Source organism: Durio zibethinus, chromosome 7 (genome assembly GCF_047325235.1).
Source record: "Durio zibethinus cultivar Kanyao isolate XHJ-2024 chromosome 7, ASM4732523v1, whole genome shotgun sequence".
Lineage (NCBI taxonomy): Eukaryota > Viridiplantae > Streptophyta > Magnoliopsida > Malvales > Malvaceae > Durio > Durio zibethinus.
In genome coordinates, this window is record NC_143168.1 from 21,587,399 (window position 1) to 21,609,124 (window position 21,726).

The 21,726-nt window shown below is 37.8% G+C and overlaps 2 protein-coding genes and 2 pseudogenes across 9 annotated transcripts; 2 read left to right on the forward strand and 2 right to left on the reverse strand.

The window, feature by feature from the left end:
• The first annotated feature begins 1,361 nt into the window (after positions 1–1,361).
• LOC149518141 (putative pentatricopeptide repeat-containing protein At3g23330 pseudogene) lies at positions 1,362–3,065 on the forward strand (annotated as a pseudogene).
• Positions 3,066–3,205: 140 nt separating this feature from the next.
• LOC111276974 (putative disease resistance protein RGA3) lies at positions 3,206–11,068 on the reverse strand. Of its 7 annotated transcripts, none has more exons than XR_016343606.1 (5): positions 10,913–11,068; positions 7,169–10,668; positions 5,040–5,087; positions 3,887–4,048; positions 3,206–3,483 (listed from the first exon to the last, which is right to left on the reverse strand). XR_016343606.1 is itself a non-coding variant. In XM_089763804.1 (5 exons), the coding sequence occupies exons 2-4, from the start codon at positions 10,049–10,051 to the stop codon at positions 3,974–3,976; spliced, it is 3,006 nt and encodes a 1,001-aa protein (XP_089619930.1). In that variant the 5' UTR covers positions 10,052–10,668; positions 10,750–11,068; the 3' UTR covers positions 3,206–3,483; positions 3,967–3,973. The 7 variants fall into 7 exon arrangements, 1 of the variants encoding a protein (XP_089619930.1); XR_016343605.1 differs by having other exon boundaries at positions 10,750–11,068; XR_016343609.1 differs by lacking the exon at positions 10,913–11,068 and having other exon boundaries at positions 7,169–9,954; positions 10,346–10,477.
• Positions 11,069–12,292: 1,224 nt separating this feature from the next.
• On the forward strand, positions 12,293–13,308 carry LOC111277781 (lectin-like). The gene is made up of 3 exons (XM_022864198.2): positions 12,293–12,509; positions 12,658–12,773; positions 12,868–13,308. Exons 1-3 carry the CDS (start codon positions 12,444–12,446, stop codon positions 13,235–13,237), a joined length of 552 nt encoding a protein of 183 aa, XP_022719933.2. The 5' UTR covers positions 12,293–12,443; the 3' UTR covers positions 13,238–13,308.
• A 6,044-nt stretch (positions 13,309–19,352) lies between these two features.
• LOC111276812 (large ribosomal subunit protein uL3c-like) lies at positions 19,353–21,699 on the reverse strand (annotated as a pseudogene). The gene is made up of 2 exons (XR_016343614.1): positions 20,647–21,699; positions 19,353–20,043 (listed from the first exon to the last, which is right to left on the reverse strand). The product of XR_016343614.1 is annotated as a large ribosomal subunit protein uL3c-like (transcript).
• Between the last annotated feature and the right edge of the window lie 27 nt (positions 21,700–21,726).

Consider the following 21,726-nt stretch of genomic DNA (forward strand, 5'->3'; position numbering starts at 1 on the left):
CAAAACTCAAACCAGTCATGAACAACACCCAATTTCAGATTTTTTTGGAAAGGCAATAGAATTTCATTTAGGGATTTAAGCCAGAAATTAAAAAAATTCCCAAGAGTAGGAGATCCCAAAGACACCAAGAACACCCAATTTCAGATTAAAATCTGTCCAGAAATCCAAGTAAAGTTTGTATCAAAACTATCGTCCAACTTGTCAGGCTCCGGAATTCACATGAAAGGCTAGTCTGTGACTCTGATGAAAGGATGACAAAGCACCTGCGCTCTCTCTCTCTCTCTCTCTCTCTCTCTCTCTCTCTCTCTCTCTTGTAGGATTTGATCACTTCAGCTCCACCCTATCCTGCTACACTTTTAGTTCATATCACTGACCCGGTAAGCATTACCCTATCATCTGAAATCAAGATTGAGTTTGTTTTTTACAGTACGGGCAAGGAGTAATACAAATATGTAGCTCTAATCAGAGGAATTCTGACTCCCTTGCTAGAATAGAGTGAACATAAAAAAATAGTAGAAATGCTCGCATAAAAACGGTAATTAAGTGTTGAAGTACATGGTTGCATTCGACATAGAAAGAAATAAAAGAAGGAACACCATATCTATTGTCAGCCCCTTATAGTAGGAGTTGAGGCTCTTCAGGTGATGCAAATAAGGATATGTATTCTACAATTCAACACAGGGACACATGCGCTAAGAATATTGAGAAGTAGAATTGACTGATCAATTTAAGAACTTCACAAATTGAGAAGTCATTCCCAAATTCAGGAATCAATTCAAAAAATGGTAGATTTCTACTTAAGCCCATGCACAAAAGAATGCATCAAAAGATTCCACAGCATAAATACTAAACTTCTAGTGCAGAAAGCAAAAACATTTTACAGGACTTAGCATTTTCAATGATGCAACACTAACCAAAATAAAAAAAAAGTACAATACGTGAAACTAGTTCTTTGGTATGTTCTTCCCAACAATCTTAGCCGGAGTTATACGTTGCAGATTTCCTGGCTTACCGGGGACAGCACCTTTGATCATCACAACTCGAAGGTCATTGTCAATTTCACAATCTTGAGCTTTCGGATCTTTCTTTTGCTTCCTCCCATGCTACCAGGCATTTTCTTCCCCTAGCGTACACGGTCAGGCGTTGTTCCAGCACCAATAGACCCCAACGCTCTCTGACTCTTGGAACCATGGGTCATTTGCACTCTTTTAAAATTATGGCACTTTATTCCACCTGCGTAAAAATTAGGGGAAAAAATTATGTTACGTATTAAATTCCATTTGTTCAACAGGAAATTGTAAGTCTATGAAACCAGCAGATATTCATGATGAAACTATGATTAACAAAAAAAAAAAACATATCACTTCAGATTGCATATAACCATAATATGTTCTCAATTGGATAGTGTGACAAAGGTTTTTAAGATGATGCCACAAAGGGATGTCGTTTCATTGAATACGGTAATTGCAGGGAATGCACAAAATGGAATGTATGAAGAAGCTTCGAGGATGGTTAGGGAGATGGGGAATGCTAACGTGAAACCTGATTCATTTACTTTCTCCAGCGTACTTCCTATATTTGCAGAGTACGTGGATATCATGAAAGGAAAGGAGATTCATGGATATGCTATTAGACATAGGTTTGATTCTGATTTGCATATAGGTAGCAGTGTGATTGATATGTATGCCAATTGTGCTGGGATTGAAGATTCATGCCATGTATTTAATCCGTTGCCTCAAATGGATGATATTTCTTGGAATTCGATTATTGCAGGGTGCGTACAAAATGGTATGTTTGATGAAGGTCTGAAGTTGTTTCGTCCAATGTTTATGGCTAAAGTAAAGCCAAGAGAAGTTTCATTTTCTAGTATTATGCCGGCTTGTGCTTACTTGACAACACTGCATTTAGGAAAGCAACTTTAGGGTAACATAATTCGAGGTAGATTCGATGATAATGTGTTTATAGCCAGCTCACTTGTTGATATGTATGCCAAATGTGGAAACATCAAGGCAGCTAGGTGGATTTTTTATCAAATGGAACACCATGACATGGTTTCATGGACAGCGATAATCATGGGACATGCATTGCATGGACATGCCTATGTTGCCCTTTCATTATTCGAGCAGATGGAAAAGGATGGGGTGAAACCCAACTATGTATCTTTTCTAGCTGTCTTTACTGCTTGTAGTCATGCTGGATTGACAGATGAAGCTTGGATGCATTTCAAAAGTATGAGCCAGAATCATGGTATTACACCTGGCTTGGAACACTGTGCTGCTATGGCAGACCTTCTTGGTCGTGCAGGAAAGTTGGAGGTAGCTTATGAATTCATCTCTATCATGCAAATTGCACCTACAGGCAGTATCAGGTCAACGCTATTATCTGCTTGTAGAGTCCAGAAGAACCTTGAGTTGGCGGAAAGGGTTGCCAAAGAAATATTTAACGTTGATCCAGAGAATGTGGGAGCTTATATTCTAATGTCAAATATGTATGCAGCTGCTCGTAGATGGAAAGATGCAGCAAAGACGAGAATCTTTACAAAGAAAAAATGCATAAGAAAGGAACCAGCTTGCAGTTGGATAGAAGTTAAAAGCAGGGTTCATACTTTCATGTCAGGAAATAAATAACATCCTCTTTATGACAGAATATTTGAGGCATTGAAAGATCTTATGGAGACGATTGAACGAGAAGGGTATATTCCTGACACAAACGAAGTTTTCCATAATGTTGAGGAGGAGCAGAACAAATGCTTGCAATTTAGCCATAGTGAGGGATTTAGCTTTAGCTTTTGGCATCATCAGCACTCCTGCTGGGACAACAATTCGAATAACCAAGAACATTCGCGTTTGTGTGGACGGCCTCACAGCTATAAAGTTCATGTCAAAGATTGTTCAAAGAGAGATAATCGTGAGGGCTAATAGCAGATTTCACCATTTCAAAGACGGAGACTGTTCAGGCAGAGATTATTGGTAACAGGCCGAACATGAAATGATGTTGAGATCCAAACCATTGATTATCTACAGGTTGAGGGATCAATATGATAAGCTGTTTTCACTCTTTAAGCGTGGGAGAAAATTGCAATGGGAATCTATGTGGTAAGAATTCATAAACTTTCCCCCAGAGAGCTTCATGATAGCTAAGTTCCTTTGAAGTGCATCTTCCCGGAGCTTCTCTCCTTATCTCCATCAGAATCTTGTGGGAATAATTGCATGCTAACTTTGTATGATTATTTTATTTAAAACATTTTTGTACATATCACATGAAAACTCACTTTGGAAGAGTTTTACCAATAATGGTTTTCCTCCATGTGAAATGCTAGCTGATAAAGAAATTTATTCTTATCATTGGCAGAATGGTAGTTGTTGATCATGACCTTGATTTGAAATGCTATCTATCCTTCTACTGCCTCTGGACAAGTATGGTTGATTGTTGCATCCTTGAATCTCTAAAGCAATTCCTTGAATCGCCATTAACTTTACAGCCCTGCAAAACACATACATGCATCGGTTGGTCCATCTTTATGCTTAAAGCAATTATTTTTTTTTTCTTCAGACTTCAATTAACATCTAACCTTGGAAAGAAGTTCAAGCTTTATGTTTGAGGCAATTACCATTGGCTTAAAAATTAAAATACTAACAAGTTTTAATCCTGTAGACTAGAATATCTGCTTTTCTTATTTAAGCTACATTAAGGAGTAATACTTTAAGCTAACAAAGAATATAAACTTTTATATTCTCAGATCCTTATCTTCCTTTTCTCTTAAAAGAACTTATATTTATAACAAAATAAACAATAATTAGCAGAGGAAGAATAAGTTTTGTAAATGGTTTTTTACTATTTATTTGTTTAAGTTCAAAATATGAGCAAGGACTAAAAAAGTACTCACCTTTACTCAAAATAATAGAGGAATCTATGATTTCTTCTTTTGCAAATAGCAGCTGAAGGTAGCTTGATTGAATCAATTACCTGGTCTCTAACATGCATGATCTTTGGCCGAGAGAGGTAGGTAGCCCATTCCTAGGAAAAGATTGGCACGATCTGTCATGCCCTGAGATCAAGAGGTAACACGATCATATTACCTTGAAGAAAATCTCAAAGTAATACGAAGCCTTCTTTCTTAAACATTATAAAATTCTTCAATAAAACAATCTACCACGTAAAATTCATATCTTTAATCCAACTGATGATATATCTTTATGTATCCAAATACAAACCATATAAAATACAAAACTGCCTCTTAAAATCTCATTGGCCAACGTATTCTCCGACGATTAAGTAATCTTACTCATTTCATCTTCTAGCTTCACACAAGATTAACCAAACTTATCACTTAGTCATTTGTAAAGAAAAAGTAAAAAATGAATGAGCAAACCACAACTCAGTAAGTATAGGCTCACACACCTTACCAGATCAAGCTATCGTTTTCTTACACATCATATAGATTATTCAAAACATTCATCAAATCATAATATCAAAACATTTCAAGATCATCGTTTTGTCAAATATTTCATAAATTCATAAATCAATGTCAAAATATGTCACTTCATAAATCATTGCAAAATATGCTATCATTCAAATATCATGATCAAACCAAATCATGAATCAATCATTAAAATCATCATAAATCATCATTATCATTCATTTATCGTTAGCTACGGTCACTGCTATAACCCGTGACATTGGCCGTATCGACAATTTCAATCTCATGATCATTACTAACTATTATAACCCGTTAGCCAGAGCTTACGCTAACTACTATTACCCGTTAGCCAGGGTCATAAAATTAGTTCTGGTGTCGATGATCTCACTTCCCAGGGATGTAAAAATGTAGCCACCACAAAATCGTTCTTTAAACATAAATCATTTTCTCATTTCATTCATAAGCATGATCCATCATTTATATAGAGAAACACAAAATAATCATATGCTTGATCCTATTTTCATACATTGAAAATAATGAAATAAAATATTCATTCATTTATAAACATACATATATACATAGATTCGAAAATAAGCAAAGTGTGTGAGATTCTACTTACCTCCATTTGATTCCACCACTTAGTTTTTCCCCCAAAATAATTGATGGCCTATCCAAGATCATTTCAACAAATCAGAATTTAATCAACCCTTTTTTAGACCATTTATACAAAAATCAACTAAGTTACACAAAGAGTTAACTTAACTAATTAATACCGGCAGCCTGACCTCTTTTCATTAAAATAGTCATATCTCAATATATCCAAATCGGAATTATGATCTCTTTAATGCGTTAGAAACTAGACTTGATAAGCTTTCTAACCATATATGACAAACCTTGTAATTCCTTGTAGATTAATTATAACAATTTTTGAAATCCACATCATATACTGCTGCCAAACAGCCTGTATACCTTCTAATAAAAATTATATATTTATTCACAGGAAACTCCAAATTCAATTCCGCTTGTTTCATTGGAAAGTAGACTCAATAAACTTTCCCAACATATATGGCTTAATCTGTAAATCCTTGTATACAAATTAAGAAGAATTTCGTAATTCAACCCTGATGCTGCTGTCTTACAGCCTGCATATCCTTAAGTTAAAATTAGACAACTCTTCATAAAAAACTCGAATTTGACTTTCGTTTGTTTCATTAGAAACTAGATTCAAAATGCTTTCCAATGATATATAATAATCACAGCAGCAATCTATCCATTAATACAAAATTCTATTTTAATTCATTATTACAGATCACAACATCTCATCCAAAAATAGAATTTCTCCTTCAATCTTTAAAAACTCAACTCATTACTTTCAGCCTTCAAACTCCATTCAATAATCATCAATAAATCTTAAGAACATGAAATAAACAAAGCCCAGTAATTTACCCAAATAGATCGTGAAGATTAATGAAAGATTTCATGATTTTTCTTGGTTTTGCTCTCAAAACTTCAACTCCAAATAATAGCAATCAACTTGATATTTCTTTTTAAAAAGAGGGCATGTACTCACCTTTAAGGGATTAACTTGATTGTAACCTCTGATTGTGAATCTCCAACTTGATTTTTCCTATTCTCTAACCCTAAGGAAGATGAGGAAGAAGAACTCTATTTCCTTTCTATTTCTCAATAGTTAGGTTTTCTTTCATCTAATACTTCAGCCCTTTTTCTTTTACTAAATAATGTCTTAATAAACTGATAGGTTTTAGTATTAGTCTAGCCCAATTATTATTTGGGCTGGGGTATTACACAATCATCCAAATATACGTTGAGTAAGAGGCCCTTTTAAGGTCTCTTTGGCATCTGGAGATTTTAGAATGGGGCATGAGGCAATCACCAGACCGTCAATTGCTGTTGGCAGTCCTTCATCTGTCAATGATTCAAGCTTTGAAAAGCCTCGGATGGAGAGCATTTTGTGAGAGGAAAAGCTTTTCAATGACCCTATTTCTACAGACAAAGAAGTAAGGCCTTTGCAGTCTCTGATATGAACCCTAAACATAGCTCAACATAACATTGTAAGCCTAATCTATCAACAAGTAATCATGATGATTCCAATTTACCGAACAACAAGAACAATGTTCATAGGCATCCTTTGTAGCAATGGCTCTCTCTCTCTCTCTCTGTGTGCATGATTAGATGATCATCCACATACCATTGATGTGAGTTAATTTAATGTTAGCAAGGTTAGAAGTATATAAAGTTCATATTGAACTTTTGTCTTATAGTGTGGTGGAGCTCACTTGGGTAATGAGTTAACACTATTTGTCTGCCATTTTTCTATAAACCTATTTTGCGGACTTATTTTTGAATGTAGGCAACTACACCTGTGACTTTGTTTCCTAGAAAGTTTCTGCTCAATTTGCCAGTATCCTTGCTTGGAATGGCTTACTATTTTCCTTAGTAACTTCTATGAAATAGCTAGGATTGTCTTCTAAAATAGCATTGGAAGGAATCTTTTCATTCTAAGCTACTACATATATATATATATATATGTATGTATACGTATAAAGGAATCTTTGCTTGGATTAATGGCCACCTTTGACAAACTGCTTTAGGTATTGACCAAATGAAATTCAAAATTTTATGCGATTATGGAGCAAAGGAGAAAATAAACTAAGTCTTGTTTGCAAGGAACAATTATTTTTAAATATTTTTTGGCGTAAAAATATTAGAAAGGAATATCGTACTCACCTTTACAGCAAACAAATCAACGAATCCTTGCTTTGTTCTTTGGCGCATCTGGGTGGAAGATAGCTTGATGGAATCAATTTCCAGGTCTGGGATATGATTGATCTTTGACCATTCTGTAGCTCCTGCACCCTCGTTTTGGCATTCTTCTATCAGTAGGGGACACCCATGAATCTTCAAATGTTGTAGAGAGGGAGGAAGCCCCTCCCCAGGAAAGCACTGGATCAAGGGACAATCCTCCATATACAAGTCCTTGAGTAAAAGGAGGCTCTTCAAGGTCCCTTTGGCACCTAGAGACCTTAGAAGAGGGCATGAGCCAATCATCAGACACTCAAGTGCTGTTGGTAAACCTTCATCTGGCAAAGATTCAAGCATTGGACAGCCTTGAATTGAGAGTAGCTGGAGAGAGGACAGGCTTTGCAAGGATTCTTTTGCTTCAGACATAGAAGTGAGGGATTCGCAATCACTGATGTATAAAGCCTTAAGACCCAGAAGATGGGGTAGTTTTGGGAAAAAGATTAGGTCTGAGATGTTTGAAATGACCAGAGAGTGGAGAGAATTGGTTTTGGGTATTGCCCTCACTAGTGTTACAGTAGAACAAGTGTCTAGAGCTAAATGCAGAAGACGCTGGGTAACCTGTGGGACAGGAAAGACACTTACTAGTTCACATCCACTTATCTCCAGTTTTTGTAGAGCACATAGTCGAGGCAGTGCTTGGATCTTGGGGCAGTTTACCAGTTTCAATTCCAAAGGACCAACAAAAGCAGGACTGGGTTGGCCAACAAGGTTGCCTTGATCACATTGGGCGATGCAACTTCCTCCTTGCCAATCCTCCAGAACAAGGTTGTTAATAAGTATTAAAAACAACAGAGAGGGAGCCATTGGAAGAGCCTTCAACGAGTCACACCTCTTTACCTTGAGAAATCTTAAATGGGACATGAAGTTCGGTACCTTCCTCAGCTTGAGGCAGTTTATAATATGCAGCGTACACAATGAGGTGTATTGATCTTCTGGCCATTCCTCAAGCTCCTGCATCCCTTTGATGTAGAGCTCTGTAAGACAGGGTAACTGACCAAGAGACAATATTTTGCACTTAGTGCAATGATATAAGGAAAGTGTAACCAAATTTTGGAGCAAACCATCTGTCATCCAAGAAGGAAATTTCGAGCCTACAAAGTGATGAATTGCAAGATCTTCGAGATTTGAGTGACTTTGGAGGTCCTTAAGCTCCCTCTCTGCTTTGACTTCATCTTGTTCATTGAAATCTCTACCACTCCAGTCTAGCACCTGCTTCTGAAGGCTCTCCTTCGCCTTTAACTTTGTGTCTGCTTTATTCACCGCATTTCCTGGCTTTAACGTAAGCAGTGCGGTAAGGTATGCCGCCTCAGTAAGGTATGCCGCCTCATTTGGTTTTGCAATTCCATGTCCACTCGTGCCACTTTCAAAAAATGCATTCAATTTCTTTAGAGTGGTTAAGTTTCCCATTTTTGATGGCAGCATCCTGCACTTGAACCAAAATATCTCATCTAGCTCAAGATAACGTAGGTTAACCAAGTCGCCAAGGTCCTTGGGCAATTCACAAAGCCAAAGGCACCCTAGAAGTTTAAGTGTCTGCAGATTGCAAAGGTTACAAATCGAGTTGGGAAGCAATTTGATCTGTGTTCTAGAGAGGTCCAGGTACCGTAGTAGCTTCAACTCTTCTATAGAACTTGGCAATTCTACAATATTGCTTAAACTTAGGTTCAAAACACGAATATATTTTTGAGAATGAAACATCTTATCAAGAGTCTGCCCCAGTTCTTTCACGTACTCACCATGCAGTAGGAATGTCCACAGCTTTTTAGAATGTTCAACAATCTGTAAGATAGAATTCTCTAAATATTTAGACTGAAATGAAACATGACGAGTTTCTTCACATAAAATTCCGGATTTGCCGTGCTCGACTTGGCAGCATTGGGGGGTTGAAACTGATAGAGCCAAGTCATGAATAAGGTCATGCATAGTATATACCACCTTGTTGTTTATGTTTAAAATTTGAAAGAAAGACCTTGTTAACAATTCATCAAAACATTCAATACCAGCCTCCTCTAAACTTTGTTGTGCATTTGATTGAATGAATGCTTCAGCCATCCAAAGCTTGACCAACTCCTTTCTATCAAAAACATAGGCCTTTGGAAATAAGGAGCAATATGCAAAACACTGCTTTAGATTAGAAGGTAGGTGGTCATAACTCAATTTTAAGGCAGGCAGAATTTTTGGCCTGTCAAAGTTCCCCTCCTCTAGCTCACAAATGTTATGTCTTAAGATTTTCTTCCATTTGTATACATCAACATTACCACGCAGGAGACCTCCCATTGCCTTTACTGCCAATGGCAAGCCGTTACACTTCCCTACAATTTTCCTACCAATGTTTTCCAATTCTGCATGGATGCCACCCAATGAACTATAGTCTTTGAAAGCAATTTTTTTAAACAATGACCAACATTCATTCTTGGGCAAATAATCCAATCTGTAGGGAGGTTGTGTTCCCATAATGTCTGACACTTTGGTGATTCGAGTGGTGACCAAAACTCTACTGCCCTTACCTCCTTGTTTCAAAAGGTTTTGAAGTGGCTCCCATTCTCGGTAATCTTCAGTCCAAACATCATCTAAAACAAGCAGAAAGTTTTTCCCAGCCAAGAATTTTATAATGCGTGCCTCTAGTCGGCTTGTGGCTAACTCGTTAGAATACTCCACTTCAGTGAGAAATTTTATCATTTCCTTGAGTATCCTTCCATAATTGAACTCAACTGTGACACAGACCCACATCCTAAAATCAAAATGATTCTTTACTCTCTCATCATGGAAGATAAGTTGAGCTAGAGTTGTTTTGCCTAGGCCTCCCATCCCCACAATAGGAATGACAGAAACATCACCTTCTATATGAAATTCATTTCATAGCATCAGATTTATTAATGTTTGTTTATCAGACTCTCTACCAAAGACATTTACCGTGTCCAAAAAGAAAGTGGTGTCTGGAAGGTTTTGGGACTTTCCACAATCACTAATTATGTTGAGATGGAATTTGTTTTTCTCCTCAGCAATTGCAGCAAGTTCTGCTGAAATTTCGATGATCTTATGTGCAACATTGGATTCAAAGCAAGCCTTGCTTAGACTGAATGGAGGTCGGAAAGTGCGTACCTGCTGCTTTCTCTTCCAAAGGAAAGTTTCTGTTGCATAGGTGTCCAATATGTCCTCTATGTCACAAGCTGCATTTTTAAGCTTTGAAAGCCAGTGTTTCACAGGTGGTTCATCTAGTTGCCTCTCCTCTGCATCTTTAAGCACAGATTGGATGGTGATTAGATTGCTTGACAGCTTTTCTACCTCCTTCTTGACACCCTGGACTGCAAGAAACCCTTCCTTGATCAAGGATCCAGCAGCGTCAATGATATTACTCACTAGAGGCTGCACAAATATTGAAGCTGGATCGTCCATAACTCTTGATAGCTTATTAATCAGAACCCCTGCAAAACAGAAAAAGTATTGATCAATATGCTTTGCTTCATTCATTATCTTCTGTATGGACAGATGACACAAGAACTCACCAGCAAGAAAATATGTTTTAAGACAAAATAGAAACTCAGTTGAACAGGAGGATAGATCATTCAGTTTCTTATTCAGTATGTATCTACAAAAATTCAGACACTGCAGAGACACTAGGACAGTAGGTGAATTTAGTACGAAATTTCCACCCCCTTGCATAAGTACCTCACACGGTGATGCTGATGCTTGGACCGCGTAAAATCGTAGCCAGGCCGGCGGCTGCTGCCCCCACTGAGTTCCTATTTTTTGTTAGGTTTATTGAAAAAAAAATCCTAAAAGTTCTGAAAATTTAAAATTTTGCCCCTACTAAAAATGAGTTGATCAAATTTCCCTCGCTAAATAAAAGCTCATACGAGAATTTCGTTATCATTTATCTAGTAATTAAACATTGATCTTTGGGTGCTAAACAATTTCGTTATAATATATTTATAAGTTTATAAAATAATGTAAATTACTTTTAGAGATTTTGAAACTATTAAATTTTAAATTTTTTCTAATAATTTATTTAGATTGATATAAGGTGATTTTATAAAAGTTTCGAAACCTAAAGGTTGCATGATTTTAATTACTTATTTAATAAGAAAAAAAGTAACATATAAAATGTAAATTAATTAAAATTTTTAAAAAATCATTTACATTTATATCTTTATTTTTCTTTTCATTGTATGTAAGAAAAGAGACCTTCTTATTCTTCAAATTATAATGAATAAGAAATAAAATACATTCATTTATTTTATGTAAATGATAAAATTAAGCGTATTAAAAGTGAATAATAAAACTAGATATATTAATTTTTATATTATTCTTTTACATTTATATCTATCTTTAAAAATTTTATAAGTAAAATTTTATTAAATTAATATATGTGTTTTTATATTGAAAATTGGTTTATCTAAATAATATTTTGACTATATTTGTTCATAATCATAAAATTAATTTTAACTATACAAAAAATATTTTTATGGAAAAAAAAATTTTCGTCTATAAAAAAATATGTTATATATTTTGATTTTATTTGTAATTTTTATATTAATTTGTATTTCAATAAAAAAAAATTAAATTAATTTAAAATATTTGTCTCTCCATTAATTATAAATCCGGAATCCGTTTCTGCATATGCTAAATTTAACATCAAAGGTAGTATTACATCCTATGTGACTCTAAACTAGTCTTTTCTTCTATTGGTAAGCAGATGGTGAAATATTGCAAGCCCTCCCGACTGATTGGCGATTGCCTCCATACCTCAGTGAATTTCCCAGAAAATCGGTATTATGCACATCATCTGATTATTTGCAGAGAATTCATTTGTTTTCTTAAGTAACTATTGTGCTTTTGTGATGCACGTTTCCACCCTTTTTTCCCTCATAAGTCTAACTTTGAATAGTGAATGATCAATCCTCGTTTAAGGGTTACTTATGCGAACTCGAATGAAAAGTCAAGATCATTCAGTGCAATCTTTAGACAAAACTCATGACGTCACTGAAGTCCAGTCTTCACGCGCTTAGAGTAAACTGTAAATTTTGCTACGAATTGACTACAATAGAGGCTGACTAGACAAAAAGACAAGTATCTTTCTTGATACCTTCTTATATGTTGCAGCTTCTCCTCTGTGTTTCTCCCCTTGTTTTAAGTCCCTTTGACATTGTTTTTTATATTCAAGAGTGTCGACATCTTTGCTTTTGTTGTGAACATAACCATGAATTTGAAGAGAAAGGCAGTAGCAACTGACACCAACGAGGTCTTCCCTCAGCACAAGATGAAGGTTTGTTTCCCTCTCCCTCTCTCTTGTTTTCTATATTAGTACTTGCCAAAAAGTTTAATTGAACAAAGTCTGTGGATAATTTAATGTGTGAAACCGAGAAGAAAGATTTTTTTATTGTTATTTTTTTCTGTTCCAACTCTTCATGCAGAAAACTTGGGAGGATGCAGAGTCTGGTCACAAATGCTTCGTGCTGTATGCAAGGTCACTCCACATCAGTTGGAGTGACCATGAGTATTGGATGTGGGAAAGTTTTAAAGAAACAACGTGAGATTCAGAGAATATTTTCAGGGGAATCATTGTTTTTGTCATTTGTCAATTGCCATGTGGTCATGCTTGTTATTTGTTTCGTGATATGCAGTGATGAGAAAATTGAAGTAGCCAGACTAAGAACTGTTTGTTGGCTGGAAGTGAAAGGATATTTCAAAATATCAGACCTTTCGCCAGGAACTATATATGAAGTTGCGTACGTAGTCATGTTAACGAAAGGGGCATCCGGTTGGGAACTCCCTATCAAGCTTAAATTATCTCTCCCTGATGGAAAAGTTCAGGAGCGTCAAGTTAGTCTCTTGCAGAAGCCTAGAGGGCAATGGATGGAGCTCAGTCTTGGCCACTTCTGCACAGGGGAGAATGGAGAACCAGGAGAAGTTAGCTTTAATCTCTACGAAATTGGGGGCCACTGGAAAAGTGGACTTGTAATCAAGGGTGCCGTTCTAAGGCCGATAAACTGAATCACTTCTTTAAAGGAATGCAAAGAAAGAAAAGAAAATATGCAGGAACCCTTGCTGCTTAATTAAAAAAAGGGTAAGAAAATAACTGTTCTATTCAGCATGTTGCAGCTTTTAACTACTTTTAATACTTTCCATTCATGCTTGTTGCAGGTGTCTTTTTTTTATGTATATGATGATTTGTTTCAACTGGATTACCTCATGGGTACTTTCTCTGTGTAAAGACCTGAGGTGTCATTCATACATACGATTCTATACCAAAATCTTTTAACTTCGGTGTTAAAATGCATCATGCGCAAAGTATAGTAAATTTGAATGAGAAAAAATTAGTATACAAAATCAAATTGGTTCAATTCAAGTTACAATGCCTACTCAACATTACAAGTACCAAGTAAACATTACAAGCATTTCATCTTCCCCGGCTTGACCCATTGCCCTAGTTCAACAACCCACTCTCGGAGAACTTGAAACCTTAAACCCTAGACATTATAAATGTACTTTAAATAGCTGAAAGTAGCATTTCACCTTTTCCTGCCTGACCCGTGGCCCTAGTTCAACAATCCACCCTAAGAGAACTCATGTGAGCAAACAACAACGAACCACTCAAGTATAACACTAACAACACTTGCGAGACAGTATAAGTTGAACACCACCTGCCTTCATATGCATGCACAATGTCAGCGGTCCCCTTCACATGTTCAAAACCAGGAGTGCCATTGAATAATGTAAGCTCACTCTACCACTAACAAAGTATTACACAATCTCCATTATAAAGTAACAAGCTATATGTCATGGTCAAGCCCCGGTGTGTGCCTTGGTTCTGCCATAACTGACCTTGAGCTAAGTAGTAGTTGAGTCCATGTTGGCAGGACAGTGGTCCTAGAACAGCGAGTGTGCAGTATGAGCCTAGAACATGAAGCTGATGGAGTGTGCGAATAGTGTGTGACTTAGTTCCCCAAGGTGCACGAGAAAGTTTGGGTGGGAACCCTCGAGTCGAGTAGCCATTCAGGCCCCAAAATCGTAAACAGGCACCCTCGAGTAGGTTGGTGGAGCAATGAATGAAATGCTGGAATTAAGGTGACCAAGAGGAATGTCACTATGCCCTAATTTGGCCAAAGAAAGGCCTTGAAGTGGCTAAGTAGCTGGGGAGAAAAGTGTCCCCATTTCAGACATTTTTACAGTTCTTGGCAAGAGGCCTAAAAAAGCTCTTACACTCTTTATAAGGAGACAATTGGTGTCAACTCTCTATCACCCCATTGGCTAGCAGGCAGGCGGGGGCTTGGCTAATTTGAAATGAGCTACTTTTAGGCACATGCGGTGTCTAGATGGGCGGGCATCGTCGGGTCACAAGTGTGGTAAGGTATCTTCTCGGATCATGGTAAACCTAGGAACGGTTAGGGCCAATGGGCCTCGTATCGCACCTTTATGTTGAACCATGAGGTTAGGCAGTAGCATTTACTATACCCCTCGATTTTCCTTCTTTAAGCCGAAAAGATCATGAGAAGGTGTTTGTGTAGGAGGGGCACTATCGAGCCTAAAGGATGAGCAAGCTAGCAGGCAGGCACGTTATCAGACCCTTGTGAGCAATCAGTAGAGGTGTGCTTCAATTGGGGTAGGACACCCAAGTCTCTGAGGAGGACAAGCATTATGTTAAGTGTCCATAATGCATGCGGACAACCTAAAATAAAGCTAAGGGCTGAAGCTCTAAGATATGAGTTTCGTGGGATAAGATGAGCCTAGTATGGCTCAAAGATGGCTGCTGTGTGTTGTGCCTTCAGGATATAGGCACAAGAGCTTGTATACGATGCGTGCGGGCATGGTGTTAAGTTCTCACCATGCCAGAAAGAGATATTATCATGAGAACTGAGGCTATGCACCCTTATGAGTAAGGCGAGTCAGTGCTCGGGACCTAGATGCTTATGAGCAAAAATGGGTGCTCAGGGTCACCTTGAGAATCATGGGCTGATAAGTTGAGGGGAGTTGGGTTCCTCCCTATTGAGTTTGAGAATGTGCGACCTTACGGGGTTAGAGCCAAGAAAGGCTCACCAGCATATGGCTTGAAGGATCACTATTGAGCTATCCATGGGAAAATAGACTCGTGAAAGGCTGACGTCGACTATAAGTAGTCTTGGTACAGCACAGACACATGGTTTTGGTACAAAGAACTCACGGCCTGTGATATGTGGTATTAGAGCCATGTTTGGCTTAGTAGTGGGACTAACTTGACCTCAAGTGTGGGCATAATAACATGAAATTGAGGTGGTGTTAAGCTCAAAAAGAGCTATCGAGACACGAATGTGGTTTTATGGCTATGAGGGCTCAAGAATGAGCTAACGATGTCTGCTGTGGGAAAAATTAGCTTAGGTGGAAAGCCTTCAAGTAGGCTCTTGGATACCAAACAAAAGGGCACACGAGTCTAGCCTCATCTAGCAAAAGGTGTTGGCACGTGCGGGCATGTAATGCCTTTACGGTGGGAAAATCATGATGAGACCAAAATACGAAAGGGGCATACACCATGAAATGGTGTTGAGTAAGGCCATGAGGTTCGAAGTGAGTTTTGTTCTAAAGGACACAAGTCATGTGTATTGAGATCAGTTACTAATGTGTGTACTTGTTGTATGGTACAGGTGCCCTAGCAAGGGTATAAACTGAGTATTTGGGTTCAAGTGTGGAGCCTTTTTGCAGAAGCAGACGAGTTTGAGTTAGTTTATGATTAAAGCCATAAGTTGACAATGGTCGATGAACCATGAGTTCTTATGGTTAGAAGATTACGAAAGTGTGTTGATCAGTGAATTGTGCTTTGTATTGGTCGAGAAAGAAGGCCTTATGAGATGTGGTGGTTAGCAAACCACGACAATATGCAATTCAATGAAACGAGCAAGCGAGAATTGGCCAGTTAACAAGGCCTTATGAGTTGTGCTGGTCAAAAAACTAATCGAGTTGAATAAGTTGATGGTATAAGCGCTTGGGTTATGTATTCGGTCAATGGATTGGATGAGTTTAAACAAGGCAAAGGATAAGCCAATTGGGATTTAGCAAGATGTCGACCTATGGGATGGCCTTGAGTCCAAGTGTGCCAGTGGACCTTGAGTATCAAGTGAGTTGGCAAACCCTTGAGTCAAGCAAGTCAGTAGACAATGTGATTGTTTGGATTGGTGGATCCAAGAGCATTAAGTGGGCTATGGGATGCCCTTTAAGTTGAGCTAAGTTTGGGTAAAAGTGGGGGAGAAGTGTGTTTCCCTGTGGAATTAAGCCAAATTAGTGGAGCTTAAGTCTATTGAGCACTGTGTTTGAGTTAGAAAATTAAGTTCAAGATAGAATAAATTAAGGTGTCGCTATGAAAGCGGTTAGCCAGAGGGCCACACCTAGAAAAGTGACCTTAGAGGGGCCGAAAAGACCTAAATTGTGAGATGGCCAAAGTGTTTGAATACCACCATGTTAAGGTCAATTGTGGGTGGTACCACATGAGTGCGATTAACTTAAGCACCACTTCCAGAGGGGCACATCGAAGAGTCGGTGCTACAAGCATACGATTGGTGTGATGGGTCACGTCAGCAGGGCATACCAATATGTAGCAAAGTAGGTAGTAATTCATTTTACTGAAGGTTATGATCAACAAAAATGCCTTAAGGTCACAACATTATAAGATCATGAAAGAAGACGTGTAGTGGCACATATTGAGCAACTGAGATAAAGTCTAATGGTCAGACAAAGGTGCATGGAGCTGGGATGAGATCCATTTACATCGGTAATGAATGAATACTGTGAGCATTGCCTCATGTGATGGGATCTCGACCCAATCCTTGAGGGTACTTATGTGAGACATATGAGAAAATGTTAACTATTTGCAACTAGAGAGTTGGGTGTGGTCTTGGCATCAATGAAGGCATCGACATAGTAAGTGAGGAGATTGTCATGGTTAGGCCCTAGTGTGCCTTGGTCCTACCATGATTGACCCTGAGTTGAGCAGTGGGCAAGGCTGTGTTGGCAAGACAGTGGTCCTAAGAACAGCGAGCGTACAGTATGAGCCCTAAAACATGATGCTAATGGAATGTTGGAAATGTGTGCCCTAGTTTCCTAAGGTGTATAGGGAAGTTCGAGCCAGTGGACGAGCACCTTCGAGTTGGGTAGCCAGTCGAATGCTATTGGTTAAAGTTGTGCGCAAGTACCCTTAAGTAAGTTAGTAGAACAACGAATGAAATACTGGAATTAGGGTGACCAAAAGGAAGGTCACTAGGCCCTGAGTTGGCTGAAGAAAGAACCTAAAGTGGCTAGAGAGAAAAGTGTTCCCATTTTAGATATTCTTACGGTTCTTGGTAGGAGGCCCGAAAAAACTCTTACATTTTTTATAGGGGGACGACTGGTGTCAGCTCTCCGTCACCCTTTTGGTAGAGAGGAATTGGAGATCTGGCTAGTCTAAAGTGAGCTACTCTTAGGCACATGTGGTGTCTAGGTAGGCAGATATCATCAGGTCATGAGTGTGACACGGTGTCTCCTCGGATCATAATAAATTCGAAGACAGTTGGGGCCGACAAGCCTCATATGACGCCTTTGTGTTGAACCATGGGGTTAGGTAGTAGCGTTTGCTATGCTTCTCGATCTTCCTTCCTTGAGCTAGAAAGATCATGATATGGTATTTACGTAGGAGGGACACCATCGAGCCTGAGGGATAAGTGCACTAGCAGGCAAGCATGCTGTTAGAGCCTTGTGGTTAATCGGTAAATGTGTGCTTTGGCTGGGGTAGCATACCTGAATCTTCGAGGTGGGACGAATATGATGTTGAGTGTCCATCATGCGTATGCACAGCCTAAATGAGGCTAATGGATGAGGCTTTGAGATATGAGTTTTATGGGATAAGATGAGCCTAGTGTGGTTCCGAGCTGACTGCTGACCAATATTTGTGTTGTGTCTTCGGGATGTAAGCACAAAAACTCGCATACGATCCGGGTGGGTATGATGTTATGTTCTCACCGTGCCAAAAAGGGATAATATCACGAGAATCGGGTTATACACCCTTATAAGTAAGGTGGGTCAATGCTTGAGATCTAAATGCCTACAGACAAAAATAAGTGCTTGAGGTCACCTCGAGAATCGTGAATTGAGAGAAATTGGATTCCTCTCTATTGAGTTTCAGAATATGTGACTTTACGAGATCAAAACCGGAAAAGGCTCACAAACATATGGCTTAAAGGATTGCTATTGAACTGCCCATAAAAAAATGTACTCACGAAAAGCTGACTTCGACTATGAAAAATCTTGGTGTCGCAACGGATGCGTAATTTCAATACAAGGAACTCACGGCCCGTGACACTATATATGTGACACACGCAAAGACAGCAAGATTCGATTCAACCGACTGATCTACTGTTAATCAATCTCACAGTCATTAAACCAAATAAATATAAGCCATTACAATAGCAGGACATATATGATTCCAAAAAAAAATGAAAATCCTGCCAAAGAAAATCCAGGCAATCCCTCCTGTACGACAAGCACTTGCACAGTTGCACTGGTATGCCAGTAATACACTTTTGAAAGACAAAATACATGCAATGGTACCCAAAACTCAAACCAGTCATGAACAACATCCAGTTTCAGATATTTTTGGAAAGGCAATAGAATTTCATTTAGAGATTTAACCCAGAAATTAAAAAAACTCTTAAGAGCAGGAGATCCCAAAGACACCAAGAACACCCACTTTCAGATCAAAATCTGTCAAGAAATCCAAGTAAAGTTTGTATAAAAAATATCATCGACCTTGTCAGGCCCCAAAATTCACATGAAAGGCTACCCTGCAACTCTGATGAAAGGATGACAGAGCACCTGCTCTCTCTCTCTCTCTCTCTCTCTCTCTCTCTCTCTCTCTCTCTCTCTCTCTCTCTCTAGTAGACTTTGATCGCTCCAGCTCCACCCTATCCTGCTCCGCTTTTAGCTCATATCACTAACCCAGTATCCATTACCCTATCATCTGAAGTCAAGTTTTACTTTGTTTTTTACAATACGGGCATGGAACAAGACAAATATGTAGCTCTAATAAGAGGAATTTTGACTCCCTTGCTAGAATAGAGTGAACATAAAAAAATAGTAGAAATGCTCACATAAAAAGAAAAAAGTAATTAAGTGTTGAAGTACGTGGTTGCATTCGACATAGAAAGAAATAAAAGGAACACCATATCTATTGTCAACCCCTTATAGTAGGAGTTGAGGCACTTCAGGTGATGCAAATAAGGATATTTAATTCTACAATTCAACAGAGGGAACACATGCGCTGAGAATATCGAGAAGTAGAATTGACTTATCAATTTAAGAACTTCATAAATTGAGAAGCCATCCCCAAATTCAGGAATCAACTCAAAAAATGGTAGATTTCCACTTAAACTCATACACCACAGAATGCATCAAAAGATTCCACAACTGAAATACTAAATTTCTAGTGCAGAAAGCAAAAAAATTATACAGGACTTCGCATTTTTAATGATACAAGACTAACCAAAATCAAATAAAGTACAAAACATGAAACTAGTTCTTTGGTATCTTCTTGCCAACAATCTTAGCTGGAGTTATACGTAGCAGATTTCCTGGCTTACCAGGGACAGCACCTTTGATCATCACAACTCGAAGCTCATTGTCAATTTTTACAATCTTAACCTTTCGGATCTTTCTTTTGCTTCCTCCCATCCTGCCAGGCATTTTCTTCCCCTTGTATACACGGCCAGGTGTTGTTCCAGCACCAATAGACCCCAACGGTCTATGACTCTTGGAACCATGGGTCATTTGACCTCTTTTAAAATTATGGGGCTTTATTCCACCTGTGTAAAATTGGGGGAAAATTATGTACGTATTACATTCCACCACTGGGGAATTTGAATTGCCATAACAACAGTCAACAAGACCCACATTACGGAAAAAGGAAGTTCAAAACCTTTAAAGAAAGTCAGCATTTCATACTAAAATGCTAAAAACAGTATAAAATGAGCCAACTAATATAATTAGAACATAAGATACTAACCAAAATATATAAAAAGTTTATATATATATATATATATATATATATATCATCAAGAAAAAAGAACAAAAGATAAACCCATTCTGAACTTTGCCAATTGATCAACAGGAAATTGCAAATTTATGAAACCAGCAGATATTCATGATGAAGCTATGATTCACCCAAAAAAAAAAAATCAATTCAAATCGCATATAAGCATAATATATTCTCATATAAAACACAGGATTTTAGATTTGAAATATCAAACTTTTGCTCATCCTCCAACATCTCCAATAAAACTAAAACCAAACACTTAGCATAAACACTAGTACACTACTTTCATTGCAATATCCCTAGAACCATAAAACAATACCATAAATAAATCATCACCTTCCAAATGCAACCAAGAAGAAAAAAAACATCTAACCTTGAAATCCTTTCCCAATGGTAGTCCCAGAGACATCAACAAAATCACCTTCCTTTAAAATCTCTTCAACCGCCAACTTCTGACCAATCTCAAACTCCTCGACAGTTTGCAACCTAAACTCTTGCAAATGCCTCATGGGAATAACACCACCTTTCTCCAAATGACCCAACTCAGGCTTTGTCAACTTCTTATCTCTAACTCTCCTATTCCCAACTTGAACAGCCTCATAGCCATCAGTAGCCGAGGTCTTAACTTGGGTCACTATATTTCCTTCTCTAAAACCAACAACAGTTACTGGAACAACTTGCCATCAGTTTCAAAGTAACTCATCATGCCAAGCTTTGTGCCCATTACTCCAATGCCTGCTTCCATGCTCATTGAGACTATATGGGAAAAGGTCCTTTTTTGGGTGGTTTTGAAGGCAAAATAGAACTGGGTTTTTGTGGGTTTTGAGAGTAAAGAAGATTTGAGGGAGAAAGGAGGAGACTTTTGGCAGTAATGGCCTAAGGAAGGGATAGATAAGGAAGCAATTGGCATGGTTTTTTTCTTCTTTTTTTTTTCTGGGCTTGGTTTGGATTTTGGAAGAAATAGAAGGAAAAAGAAAATTTGAGAGAAAATACGCAGAGAAATGGAGACTTTATGGTCTTATCCTCAGTTACTGGGGAGTGGGGAAGCATGGGATGGTTATGTTTTCCTTCTTTTTTTTTTTTTTTTCCTTTCAATCATTTCCTTCTTATCTTCATCAGGTCTTTACTGATTTTTATTTTTATTTTTTTTTATTTTGCTTGAGGAAAATTATGAGTTGAGTTCTTATATATCCTTTTTTATTTGTAATTAACTTGGCCAACTCAGATTTGGTTTTCTGGTCAACTTTTATTAAGCATCAAAAGTAATTTGAATACCTGAATCAGAACTAATTTTCATTGGATTATTACAATTTTCTTTTCCAAATTAATATTGTCTTAGAAGAGAATGAACTGTAGTTAGATTAAAATCTGGCAAATGCTGAAGCATAAAACTCATTCCAGCGTAATATAATGCTGTTGAGGAGAAAAGGTCTTGAATTTTTTTTTTTTTTCA

Excerpts from the sequence above, each read along its gene's own strand:
- LOC111276974 (XM_089763804.1), bottom strand. The coding sequence starts at position 10,051 with ATGGGAGGCCTAGGCAAAACAACTCTAGCTCAACTTATCTTCCATGAT. Across the intron at positions 5,088-7,168 it reads TTGATTTGTTTGCTGTAAAG|GCCATCAATTATTTTGGGGG; the intron begins GTGAGTACGATA and ends GATCTTGGATAG. Across the intron at positions 4,049-5,039 it reads AGTGGTGGAATCAAATGGAG|GGCATGACAGATCGTGCCAA; the intron begins GTAAGTAGAATC and ends TCTTGATCTCAG.
- LOC111277781 (XM_022864198.2), top strand. The coding sequence starts at position 12,444 with ATGAATTTGAAGAGAAAGGCAGTAGCAACTGACACCAACGAGGTCTTC. Across the intron at positions 12,510-12,657 it reads TCCCTCAGCACAAGATGAAG|AAAACTTGGGAGGATGCAGA; the intron begins GTTTGTTTCCCT and ends CTCTTCATGCAG. Across the intron at positions 12,774-12,867 it reads GAAAGTTTTAAAGAAACAAC|TGATGAGAAAATTGAAGTAG; the intron begins GTGAGATTCAGA and ends CGTGATATGCAG.